Source organism: Microtus pennsylvanicus, chromosome 10 (genome assembly GCF_037038515.1).
Source record: "Microtus pennsylvanicus isolate mMicPen1 chromosome 10, mMicPen1.hap1, whole genome shotgun sequence".
In the NCBI taxonomy this organism is placed as follows: Eukaryota; Metazoa; Chordata; class Mammalia; order Rodentia; family Cricetidae; genus Microtus; species Microtus pennsylvanicus.
The window spans coordinates 96,714,267-96,726,550 of record NC_134588.1 but is presented as its reverse complement, the minus strand read 5'-3'; the positions used below and the strand labels follow the sequence as shown (position 1 = coordinate 96,726,550).

At 43.2% G+C, this 12,284-nt stretch overlaps 1 protein-coding gene across 1 annotated transcript in view; it reads right to left on the bottom strand.

Moving 5' to 3' along the window:
• Positions 1-12,284, bottom strand: part of Catspere (catsper channel auxiliary subunit epsilon) — a 61,750-nt gene that overhangs the window by 26,638 nt on the left and 22,828 nt on the right. The window contains exons 6-10 of the mRNA XM_075987369.1: positions 11,742-12,184; positions 9,434-9,492; positions 7,162-7,237; positions 3,301-3,353; positions 1,399-1,449 (exon numbers count right to left, since the gene is read on the bottom strand). Of these exons, the coding sequence (XP_075843484.1) occupies positions 1,399-1,449; positions 3,301-3,353; positions 7,162-7,237; positions 9,434-9,492; positions 11,742-12,184 (682 nt within the window). The remainder of the gene's footprint in view (positions 1-1,398; positions 1,450-3,300; positions 3,354-7,161; positions 7,238-9,433; positions 9,493-11,741; positions 12,185-12,284) is intronic.

Genomic DNA, 12,284 nt, shown 5'->3' with positions numbered 1-12,284 from the left:
AGAACATAACTGTTCTAGTCACGGTTCTACTGCTGTGAAGAGACACTGCAACCAAGGCAAGACTCTTTTTTTTTTTTAAAGCATTTGATTGGGAGCTTGCTGACAGCTTCAGAGGGTTAGGCCATGACCATCTTGGTGGGGAGCAGACAGGCATGGCACTGAAGCAGTAACTGAGAGTTTTACATCCTGACCCACAGGCAGCAGGCGGAAAGAGAGACACTGGGTTTTGTATGGGCTTTGGACACCTCCAAGGCCACTCCCAGGGGCACACCTCCTACAACAAGGACACACCTCCTATTCCTTCCCAAACAGCTCCACTTGCTGGTGACTATTCCAATATACGAACCCATGGGGGACATTCTCATTCAAATCACCGCAGTTACTAAATGAAAGAGTCAGAAATAACATATTTTGTTCTTAAAGACAAGGTCTCATGATGCCCAGGCTGTCTTCAAACTCATTCAAACTCCACCTTGTGAATGCTGGGATTATAGATGTATACCCCTTGTCTTGTGTGTGTGTGTTTTGTCATGCCGGGCAGGTACTCTACCACTGAACCACATGCCTACCTTTAGATGTGTATTTTAATTAATTAATTGACTTGTTGATTGTACATGTATGATGTGTGTATATGTACACATTTGTATGAATGCAGGTGCATATATACCATGACATGCATACAGAGGTCAAGGGACAACTTCTGGTATTGATCCATGCCTTCTACATTGCTTTGCAACAGGGTCCATTTGCTGTTTTGTCACTGAGTGTTTCTCCTTTCCCAATCTCACTGTAGGTGCCTGGGATTTAAGATAGATGTTACTGGGCTTGGATTTCCGTAGGTTTGGGGAACTTTGCTCACTGAAGCATCTCTCTAGGCCCTAAAATGGATTTTTAAACCCCACAGTAATTCCCTAATTTCAATTTATTCCTTTAATGGAATCCTTCTCCTCTGTGAACTCAAGAGAGACTGCACGTTCTAACTAGGTTCTTACACAGTCATGTAGAAAGTGAGGTGAGGTGCAGATACTCTCATTTAATGGAATCCTCCTCCTCTGTGAACTCATGAGAGATTGCACGTTCTAACTAGGTTCTTACACAGTCATGTAGAAAGTGAGGTGAGGTGCAGATACTCTCATTTGTCTTCCTTACGTGAAAAGGAACAATATGGGATTTGAGACTAAGTGATACTTGCCTTTTTTATTGAATTGAACCAGAAAGGACAGTTAGTGTGATTGTACATGTTTCAGAGAAGGTTAAGGGTTATATCTCCAGCTTTTTTAAAATTTGGGAACCATCAAGCCAAATACATGCATGCCAGTGGCATTTCAACCACTAAGCACTAGCTTATTATAGCCTACTAGCTGTTATTAATATGCTTATGTTAGAAATATTTCTTACTTGTCAATCACGTAAGAAAAATCCCGGCGGTAACAGTCAGTATTACTAAACCTACAAAAATAAAACAGAGTATAGACAATTCTTCACTGAGCTCAGTGGTTCTTAAATTGAAGATGATTACATAATTAATTAACTAATTATTAAATAATTAATTGGGATCAGTTTTCTGCCTTAGCATTTCTATTTTTTTTTAAAAAACCCATTTCACAAACTTCTTATTTACCTCACTTTTTGTACATACATATTAAATTTTTTAGAAGAAATAGACAAGATCTCCTGAGTAAATTGGGAGCATGGGGACTTTGGGGGAGGGTTGAAGCAAAGAGGGGAGAGGCACGGAGGGGGGCAGAGAAAAATGTAGAGCACAATAAAAATCAATTAAAAATTGTGGAGTCAGGGAGAGACTGGAAAAAACAAACAAACAAACAAAAAAAGTAAGAATACGTTTCTATGTGTTTATTTGGGAGCCACATGGTGGGCCCCCAAAGAGTAAAAACAAAGCAAACAAACACACCAAAACACCAAAAACCAAACTACACTGGTTCATATACTACCTAGGAATAGACACTTGTTTTTGAATTAGACAAGTCATTTCCTAAATACTAAGATGAAAATCCATTACCACCACCACCACCACCACCACCACCACCACCACCACCACCACCACCACGTTCCCACAGCACACTCACTCCCACCCTCACAAAGGAAAGAGGCCAAAGTAAGTTGTTGTCTCCGTTAAGCACTGGACCTCAGTCGAACAGACTTGCGTGTGTTGATGTAGATTCTCTACCGTGCAGAAGACAGCTTTACAAATGGTCAGCACGAGCTGTGGGCCTCACTGTGAGGTCGAGGAAATTCAAACCTTGCTCTGAGGGAACCATTGGTGGTTCTGTTACTAGAAAACCTATCCAGGGAAAGCAGTGCAGGAAGAGGAGACCTCTCTAGTATAGGGGTAGAGAAGTCTCCGACAAGGGACAATCATAAGTGGTTTAAGTAGGACGGAAAGAAGGGAGAATGGCTTCCCTCTCTTGTTTTCTGGGGCCATATTGCAGACTGATGAGTAACAGCAAGGACAGACACTGACTTGTTATGGTGCAAAGTGGCTGTCTTAGTTAGGGTTTCTGTTGCTGTGAAGAGACACCATGACCATGGCAACTCTTAGAAAGGGAACATTTAATTGGGTGGCTCCAATTACCATCATGGTGGGGCATGGCAGCATGCAGGCAGACATTGTCCTGGAGAAGGAGCTGAGAGTTTTACATCTTTATATGCTGGTGACAGAAGTGGGCTGAGACACTGGGTGTGACTTGAGCACACTTGAGACCTCAAAGGCCACCCTCAACAGTGACACTTCCTCCAAGGTCACACCTGCTCCAACAAAGCCACACCTTCTAATAGTGCCACTCACTGTGAGCTTATTGGGGGCCAATTACATTCAAACTACCACAGTAGCAACCAAAGAAATGCTGCCTCCCAGTGTGGCTCAAGCACAGTGTGTGACTTGACGGTAATTTCAAACCAGGGTCTGGAGAACTAGTTCAGTGCTTCCAAGCACTGACAGCTCTTACAGAGTCCCCAGGTTGATACGCAGTACCCCCTTGGTGGCTTCCACCTGTCTGTAATTCTAGTTGTAGGGGACCCGATGCCCTCTGCTGGACTCTGAGAGTACCAGGGATGCAGGTAGTGCACAAATACATTTGCAAGCAAAACGGTCACGTACATAAAATAAAATATTCAAACCCACTGAAGCTGGACACCGATTCCAGTTCAACTTTAGATTTCACCATGAGCATGCCCGTTAGAGGCTGGTGTTTTCAAGCCATGATTACCACTCGTGGCTTTTTCCATTTGTGTGAAAACTTAAGAATAAGGCCTAACAACAAACGGAAGAGATGTACTTACCCTTTAACCTTAATGTATTTATCTATATCACATCCGACAGCAATTTCAAGCGCCTGAAAATGAAGAAATTTTACAAAGTGAATTTAGCAACTCAGACTTGCACGACTTGAGCTAGCTTTAGAGCCAAACACAGTTACATTTTAGATTAGAAACACAGACTATCTATCTCTTATCTGAACTGCGTGGCCTCAGAAGTGTCCCAGATTTTAGAGAATTTGCATATATCTAATGAGCTATCTTGGGGGTGAGCCCCGGTGGGACTCATCTTCTGCATCCACAGCTGCACCCCTATCAGTGCCGTGCTTGCAGCCAGTGCTGTAGATTTTGCCAGCGGGCATCTATTATGTACTTAATTCAAACAGTAATTTGTCAGCGAATTGAGTAGCCTTGCAGGAGTGGTTTATCTTGGTTTGCTAGTCAACTACTGATAGGCTACATCCTAGGCCTATGGCTATTTGTTTTAAACACCCTAACCTCACGTACCAGATGGCCTACTATTTCCTTCTGTGGGCCGTGATTGCAGGCCACGCGTGTTTCCACATTCCCAGTGAAGAGTCCAAGAATAAGAAAATAAAATTATAGATTTCAAAAATAAGAATGTAGAGGGGAATGAGAGCAGACTGTCAGCAGCTTTCTCAGCAGATCAAGGATCATTCATTCACAGTGAGCTATTTTCTCAGGTGTCTGGGAAGCTTAGGTCATTTTACAGCTGGCTGTTTTATTTACAAGGCCAGTGCTTCTCCCTACAAATTGAGAGTGGTGTCCTGGCCATCCCTGATAAATGACAGATGTGAACTGAGTTAACCTTTAGGAGACAGAGATATGTGACCTTGGGTTAGACACTGTCTCCGTTATGAACAACTGGCACCAGAACAGGATATTTATGGTTTGCATCTGGTCACGAGGCTAGCTGACCGGACCAAGCCCCCTAGGGTACCTTATCGCAACTCTTGAATTGATGAAGCAGCCCCCTAGGGTACCTTATTGAAACTGTGAGTTGCTGAAGTATGCTTTATCTAGCTTTGCGGTCGTTCGGGGAACTTGGGAACAGACAAACGGGGCTGTCCCCAGGATGGCCTAAGCCCGCCATTTAAGGAACCAATGAAATTGCTGTTGCTATGCTCCCCCATTATGTAACCTGTAAAATCCTATAAATGCGGGTTGGAGAGTTGTTCAGGGTGCTCAGCTGGCGGGAGCTGCTGGGTCACCCACAAGCACTTGTGAGCATTAAAGAAGCCTCTTGCTGACTGCATCCACTGGCCTGGTTTATTGAGTCTGGGGGTATCTCCAAACGTCCTTGAAATGGAGGGTCTTTCACCAATGTGTATTGAATTACCACAGCTACAGGTGTTTAGCAGCCAGCACAGTGTCTGCCAGACTGTGGGAGGACTTACTGACATAGGTCATGCTTACTGGGAGAAACTCTTGGATTCAGTGGGAAAGGCAGCAGTGACGTAATACAGACATTCCACATGGAAAGGGCAACGTTGAAAGAACCAAATAAAATTCCACCACGAGAGAGACCCCACCTCAATGTGTAAGGTGGAATGCATTGAGAACGGCATCTGACATCAACCTTGGGCTTCCACAGTTGTGAACACACAAACACATGTACCTACACATATGTACACCTGCATATATACCACAGATATATACACACATACAAAAGCTATTGCAGTCTGATGTGATGTCTGTGTAAAATACACACACACACACACACACACACACACACACACACACACACACACACACACATTTTCCCTAGTTTTTGGATATAGGTTCTTGTTACTTTGTCCAGGCTCTCCCTGAACTCTTGAATTCAGTTAACCCTCTTGCTTTTTGCCTGACCCTGATTTGATAAATACGTTGGTTTTGCTCCTGAATTCCTCTGTTGTTGGAAAGATCAAACACTTTTCCAGAAGGGACATGGTAGAATGATGATTATCTTCAAAAAAAAAATGAAAGAGACTTTTTGTTTCTTCTTGTTTTTCATACCTGGTAACATCGTATTTAAAGTTTAGAGGTTAACATTATTGAATCTCTACCATTAAGAACTCTTGGTCATAGCTTTACTCTGACTGTCAATGCTCAGAAATATATTGCTTAAAAATTGCACACAGCTTATGTAGGACTAAAATAATGACTAAATCGGCCTTAAAAGAAAGCTTAAGAAGACAGCCAGTGTTGAAAATACAGCAGATGAAAGGAAGGAAGGAAGGAAGGAAGGAAGGAAGGAAGGAAGGAAGGAAGGAAGACAGGCTAGCACACAACTGCTTTTTAGCTTTGTAGAACTGCCCATGTTTCTGTCAGAGCCAAGCTCCTGGTTCCCTTTCCCCTGCCTGGAAATCCATGGCCTTTCATTTCTCTTGGCAGAGGAATATTCCATAGAGGGAGTTCTTTGATTTCATTGGCTAAGCATCTTGCCCACAGGATACGGTTTATCTTCCCAGCAAAGCTGATTTGCCTCTCGTCCTACCCAGGATCATTCAGTCTTTTCTTTCCTGCAAAACCCACCCTGCCCTTTCTGCTTACTAAGCTGTCCGTGTCCCATCAAAGGGTGCTTGCCCTACTCAGCTATGTGATGGTCAGGACAAATGGTGTCCATCAAAGGGTGGTTTCATTTGTAAAACCCCGTTCTCATCCTGCTCTGAGTCGTCAAAAATCATAAGCCCCAGATCCCAGTAACCACAGGTAGGATTAAAAATGTGAGCTGTCTTGTAGGTGGACTTGGAAAAGGATCTGGACAAAGAGGAAATGTGTTTTCTGAGGAAACTACAGCTGCAGGTTAGGCGTGTGGCCTTCTGGACATCTGCTGGGAGACAATCTTATCCAGAGCCTAAAGGAAACCATTTCTCTTTAGTTCCGAGACAGGACAGGGTTGGTCCAGCCTCAGTTCAGGTCAAGCCCAGAAAAACTTATTTTATGTATCTGTGTATTTGCATGCTTGTTTGTGTGTGCACCACATGTATTCAGATGCTCACAGAGGCCAGAAGAGGACATGGGATCCCCTGGAGCTGGAGTTACAATCAGTTGTTAGCCAGCCCATGTGGGTGCTAAGGACTAAGCCCTGGGAACTCAACACTTAGCCGCTGGGCATCTCTTCAGCAGCAGCAGGCCCAGCTTATGGAACAATGTCCCCACGTGGGAATTCTAACCACCATTGTCACTGACATGCTGGTGGGCAACATCCCTTCATGGCATCATTCTTCTCCTAGAGAATTAGCAGGGACACCTGGGAGCTGCACCTGTTCAACTCTTGGTGCACGGTTGAGAGGTGCCATGCTGCCTTGTTGGAGACAACAGCTCTATTTGCTGCAGGCAATGAGATCGAATGGTAAAGATGGCAGGCTCACTGTAGCTCATTCGATCTGGCGGTTTTAACAAGAGCCTGACATCATCGGATAGAGAAAGGGCAGAGCCGGCACTGTCTGTCTCTGGACCATTTTCCCAGGAGGCTCATGACTTATTTAATAATTCATGAGCTTGGCTCATGTATGTGTAGGTACATACATGTGTAGGCGAATATCCATGTGTATACTTAAGTGTGGAGGCCTTAGGTTGGTGCCAGGAAACATCCTCAACTGCTCTCAACCTTGTTTTTTGAGGCAGAGTCTGTCCGTTGAAGTCAGAGCTCACTGATGTGACTAGTCTAGCCAGCCAGCTTGCTCTGACTCCACCATCCAAATGCTGGGATTATCCAAGGTGGGTTGCTACACCCACCCAGCCTTTATGTGAGCTCTGAAGAGCCAAACTCTAGTCCTCCAGCTTGTGTGGCAAACGCTTTATCCACAGACCCACTTCCCAGTCCCTGACTATGTATTTTTGAAGAAAAATAGTTGATCTCCAGAACATGTTACTCACCTGTTTGGAAACTGGACACATGTTTGAAGATTCGGTAGGTCGGAATTGAACAAGCACGAGACCCATGTTCTTTTGCCTGGGAAAAATAATCCATGCAGGTTATGGTAGACTCATGACAGTAGGAGACAGTCAGGAATCAGTCTTTATATCGAGCAAATGTGAAGTCCTATCACATGTGGGGTTGAACCCTCTGAAGAGCTGAAGAAACCTGGAAGGTGGCTACTTCCATGAAGGCAGCTCTTCACTGTGGAAATGTCCTCGGCAGCTCCAGTACTCCCCCCCACCCCCTTTTTGCTCTGTTGGATCTCCTCGTTGACCAGATAGTAGCGCAGCATGAAACAGAAGTGAGTATCCGGCAGCATTTTAGATACTTCCTCACTCTCTTCACAACTATCCTCAGTGTCTGGGTACTGAGGTTCTGCACAGTATAGACCACACATAAAATTATCTAAGATATTTTCTTTTCCATCGAGACCCCTGCCTGAAAAGCAAAATCTTACCAGGAAGTAGTGTCTGAAATCAAGCTTTTGAATCTTGTGTTTCTGTTCCTTTTGAAACCTCATTTTACTCAAACACAAAATGATCCATGTACACATGGTGCTAAGAAAGGCTTTCTATCTGGCCTTTCTTTGAGTTCAAATCAATTATGCAACTTAATGAGGTTATGAGGTGAACTGTTCTCCATTGTTTCAAAGGTGTTGCCAAGGGGGTGGGGACTCCTTAGAGCAAAATGAAGAGCACATTCAGGAGAAAGCACGTCAAGGTGGTAAAATACAGACTAAAAGAAATGGGTTAAGTTGTAAGATCTAGTTAATAATAAGCCTGAACCAATAGTCTAAACAGTGTGTAATTAATATTAAGACACAGAGTGGTTATTCAGGAACTGGTGAGCGGGAAAGAAACCTCCAGTTACAAAGGAGAGTCTATATTGAGTTCACAGTTCATAGGTAGAGTTTATCTTGATGAGGAAGTGAAGGCAGCAAGAAGAATCACATCCATAGTCAGGGGACAGAGATGGATAAATGCAGTGTCTGGTGTACTGTTCCCTATTTACATTCCAGGTGTCTCAATTAGGGTCACTATTGCTGTGATCAAACACCATGACCAAAGCCATTTGGGGAGGAAAGGGTTTATTTGACTTAGACTTCTGTATCATCCGAGGATGTCAGGACAGGAACTCAAATAGGGTAGACACCTGGACACAGGAACTGATGCAGAGACCAAGGAGGGGTGCTACTTACTGGCTTGCTCCGCATAGCTTGCTCAGCCTGCTTTTTTTTTTAATTTTAATAGAACTCAGGACCACCAGTCCAGGAATGGCACTATCCAGCACGGGCTGGGCCTTCTCCCATTACTAATTAAGAAATCACCCTATAGCTGGATCTTATGGAGGCATTTTCTCAACTGAGGTTGCCTCCTTTCAGATGATTTAACTTGTGTCAAGTTGACATAAAACTAGCCAGCTCACCAGGGAATGGTCCTACTCACAAAGGTCTGGTCTTCTCACTTCAGTTAGCCTAAGCATGATGATCCCCATAGGCATGTTCAGAGACCATCTCCTAGATAAATCTAGATCTCATTAATTGACAGCTGAGATCAGCCATCCCTCAAAGCCAGAGTGAACAAGAAAGGGTGACAGAGACTCTTCTGACAACTGTATACAAGAAGCATTTTCTCCAAGCTCTTCCTATCACTGCTCCTCCATCTTGTTGTCTTTTCTTTCTTCTTTGTGGTGTGTGTGTGTGTGTGTGCGCGTGTGTGTGTATGCATCTGCATGTACATGCATGTGTGTACTCATTTATGTGCTAGTAGGGACCAGAGGTCGACGTCAGATATCTTTCTTAATCATTGTCCACCTTAGATTTTAAGACAAGCTCTTACTGACCCTCACTGATTGGCTGAGCAATGGACTCCAGGGATCATCCCGTGTCTCCTTGCCCCCAGTGCTGGGATTACAGACATGTGCCACCACTTCACATAAGCATGAGGACCTGAGTTTGGTTCTCCTGCACCCATGTAAAAGATAGGCATAGTGTAATCCCAGCAAAGGGGGCAAAGAGACACAGGATGACCCCTGGAGTTCATTGGTCAGATCATATCCTACTGGATTACAAGGAGTGCCTACATTTTAAAGGCTGAATATTCACTTTACATATATCTAGACATGCAAAAGAATTTGAAATTTGGACATTGGGAAGGGTGCGAGTTCATTTAAATAAAAGAAAACAAAAACATCAGAAACTCAAGTAATGTATTTAAAAGTCATACTTACTGTAGCTGGAAGTAATTATCTACTAATTCGTAATTTGTTCGCTGAAAAAACGTTGTTAACTGAAAAAGAAAATCAAAAAGTTTCTGTTGAGCAGAAAAGGTGGAAACCAGGCCTCAAGTTAGTATCATTTAGGTTTGACATCTAGATACACTGGAACAGGTTACAGTGTTCATCAGTGCAAACCAACTTTCTGTAAGACACGTTGTATACTTTAGACATTTAAATGTTTGAGTAAGAGAAATAATATACTTGACATTTATTTATTTATCCATTTAGTGTGTCTGTGCGTGTGTGTGCAGGGGTATGCATGTGCCATGGCATACATATAAAGGTCAGAGGACAACTTACAGGAGTTGGTTCTCTCCTACTGTGTGGGTCCTCAGGCTTGGTGATGAATGTCTTTATGGGTTCAGCCATTACTGGCCTTGTTTTTTCTTCCAAATTTTTCTCTTGTAAAGTCTTAATTATGTATACATTATTGTATGTTGTTCCTTCTTTTACTCGTGTGTGTGTGTGTGTGTGCGTGTGTGTGTGCGTGTGTGTGCATGTGCCCATGTATTCCTTGGGGAAGCCAGAGAACAACTTTGGGTGTTGTTTCTCAGGTATCATTTGTGATCTTTAAAAAATTTCTTTTACCTTTTATTTTATGTGTATTTGCCTGCATGTCTGTATGTATGTGTGCCACATGCATACAGTGCCCTCCGAGCTAGAAGAGGGCATAAGAACCCTTGGAACTGGAGTTACAGATGGTTGTGAGCTATCATATGGGCACCAAGATTGCTACTCAGGTTCTCTTAACCACCAAGCCATCTCTCCAGATTGCCCACTTCCTCTTGAGGCAGGGCCTGTCACTGAAGTGGGGCTGGTGGCGAGCCATAGGGATCTGTCTGTCTCTAAGAACAAGATGCTGGGATTTAAAGTGTGTGCTACCAAACCTGGGTTGTTGTTGTTGTTTTAAATATATGGGTTTTGGGGATGAAACTCATGTCCTTGTGCTTCCAGGGCAAGCACCTCACTGACTGGATCCTTGCCCAGGCCCCTTTCAGGCTTCGCGCTCACCACATTCAGCCTTGGTCACTGCAGCACTTTGGTTTTTATGTCTCCTTACGTCCTAAGATCAGAAGACCACAATGTAATTTTCCTTTCTAGATGGTTCTTCTCTGAACCATCGCACATATCTTCTTTGCTTCAGTTGCCAGAACCCTTTTCTTTTCTGTTGTTTTTGAGAGTTTTTAAAAATGTTCACTCGCTGTGTGAATGTGCGCTCCTGTAATTTCAGCCTCCCACATTTTGGGGATTTTATTATTGTGTATTAATAATTAGTATATTTTAATGTGTAACAATACATTATATATAATGTGACAATCAATAATGCAATATCGTATAATAATATTATGCTCTATATTGACAATACTGTATAATATTAAAATACAATACACAATACTATATACCTTATATTTACCTCTGTTATAGTGATGGTTTGGAAATACAGCTGCAATAACTCTTCAACTATTGTTTGCATTCTCCTCGGCTGTGTAACATACCTTGTTTGTCTCAGAGCTCATCTGCTTCCTCAGGTATTAGAGCCCCCACCCCAGGAATGGAAACAGCAGATTTATTAGACTGACTTACATGATGTAGTCTGGGTACACAACAGTGGCTGTACCCCAAACTCTGGAGACAGTAACAGCCTGGCAGCTACTTTTGAAGTGGGATGTTTTTTGGCTGGCTTACATGATATGGTCTAGCTAGTCCAACAGGGGCGGTCCTCATGCTAGAGAGGCTGGTAGACCAGCAGCTGCTTAGTCTAGGAGGCTGGCCGTTTCCACAGTCCCATTCCGGTATGGAAAGCCTGTGGGTTTCCTGGAGAGCTGCTGGTTTTCATTTCATGTCAGAAGGACAAAAAAAAAAATTGGGTTCTGATGTCACCAGTAACAGTGGGAACAGTGGTGGCGACAGTATAACCCGGGTAGATGCGCTCATCAGTGGGAGCAAAGGCAAGTAGGCTGAAGCCCAAGGTTTCTCCTCTGACTTGCTTCTGTCTGGGCTGAAGCCCAGATGCCATGCTCAATTCAGACTTTCCATTTCAACTAACCTACTCAAGAAAATCTCTTACAGGCATGTCCAGGAACTAACTTCGGATAATTCTTCACAGGTGTGCAGAGGCAGGTGACCCCTCGGGCTCACCAGCTTACTAGCCTAGCCTACCTGTCGAGTAACATTCTCTGTCTCTCAAAAAGAAGAACAAGAACAAGAAGCAGCTCATGTTTTTGTGTTTATTCAAACTGAATAAAAAATACCAACTTACTATATTTTTGGTGGAGAAGCCTGAGGCAATCTCATAGGAGACTTCCTGTGTCCAGGTCAATATATTTGGGCCGTAGTGCTCCACAACAATACTGAGACCTGTATTTTCTAGGTAGACTAATTGAGTCCAAAATGTCAGGGTAATTCCTTTGTCCATAAAGTAAATGTTACTAAAAATATTGTGTTGAAATGCCACATACGGGCATTGTTCTTGGGTTTTGTAAAATATACTTTGGAGCTCCTGATATAAGGGGTATTGCTGATGCTGCAGCCCGTTTTGATCGCTATAACATAACAAATAAGGTTTAGTAAGCTGGTTTTTGTAAAACGCTGTCTTTACTGTTGTGTTCATCCACGCGTGTAGCTTGGTTGCATGTGAAATGTCAGACTTGAAAAAGAACATTACGTTATTTTCCATTTTTACCAAAATATTCCCATTGTGATCTGGAAAAGAGAGAGAAGAGAATGTTTACATGTTATTTAGTTTCGTAATGTTGATTTGTGTGTGCATGTGCCTGCACGTACATGCATAAGCTATATAACA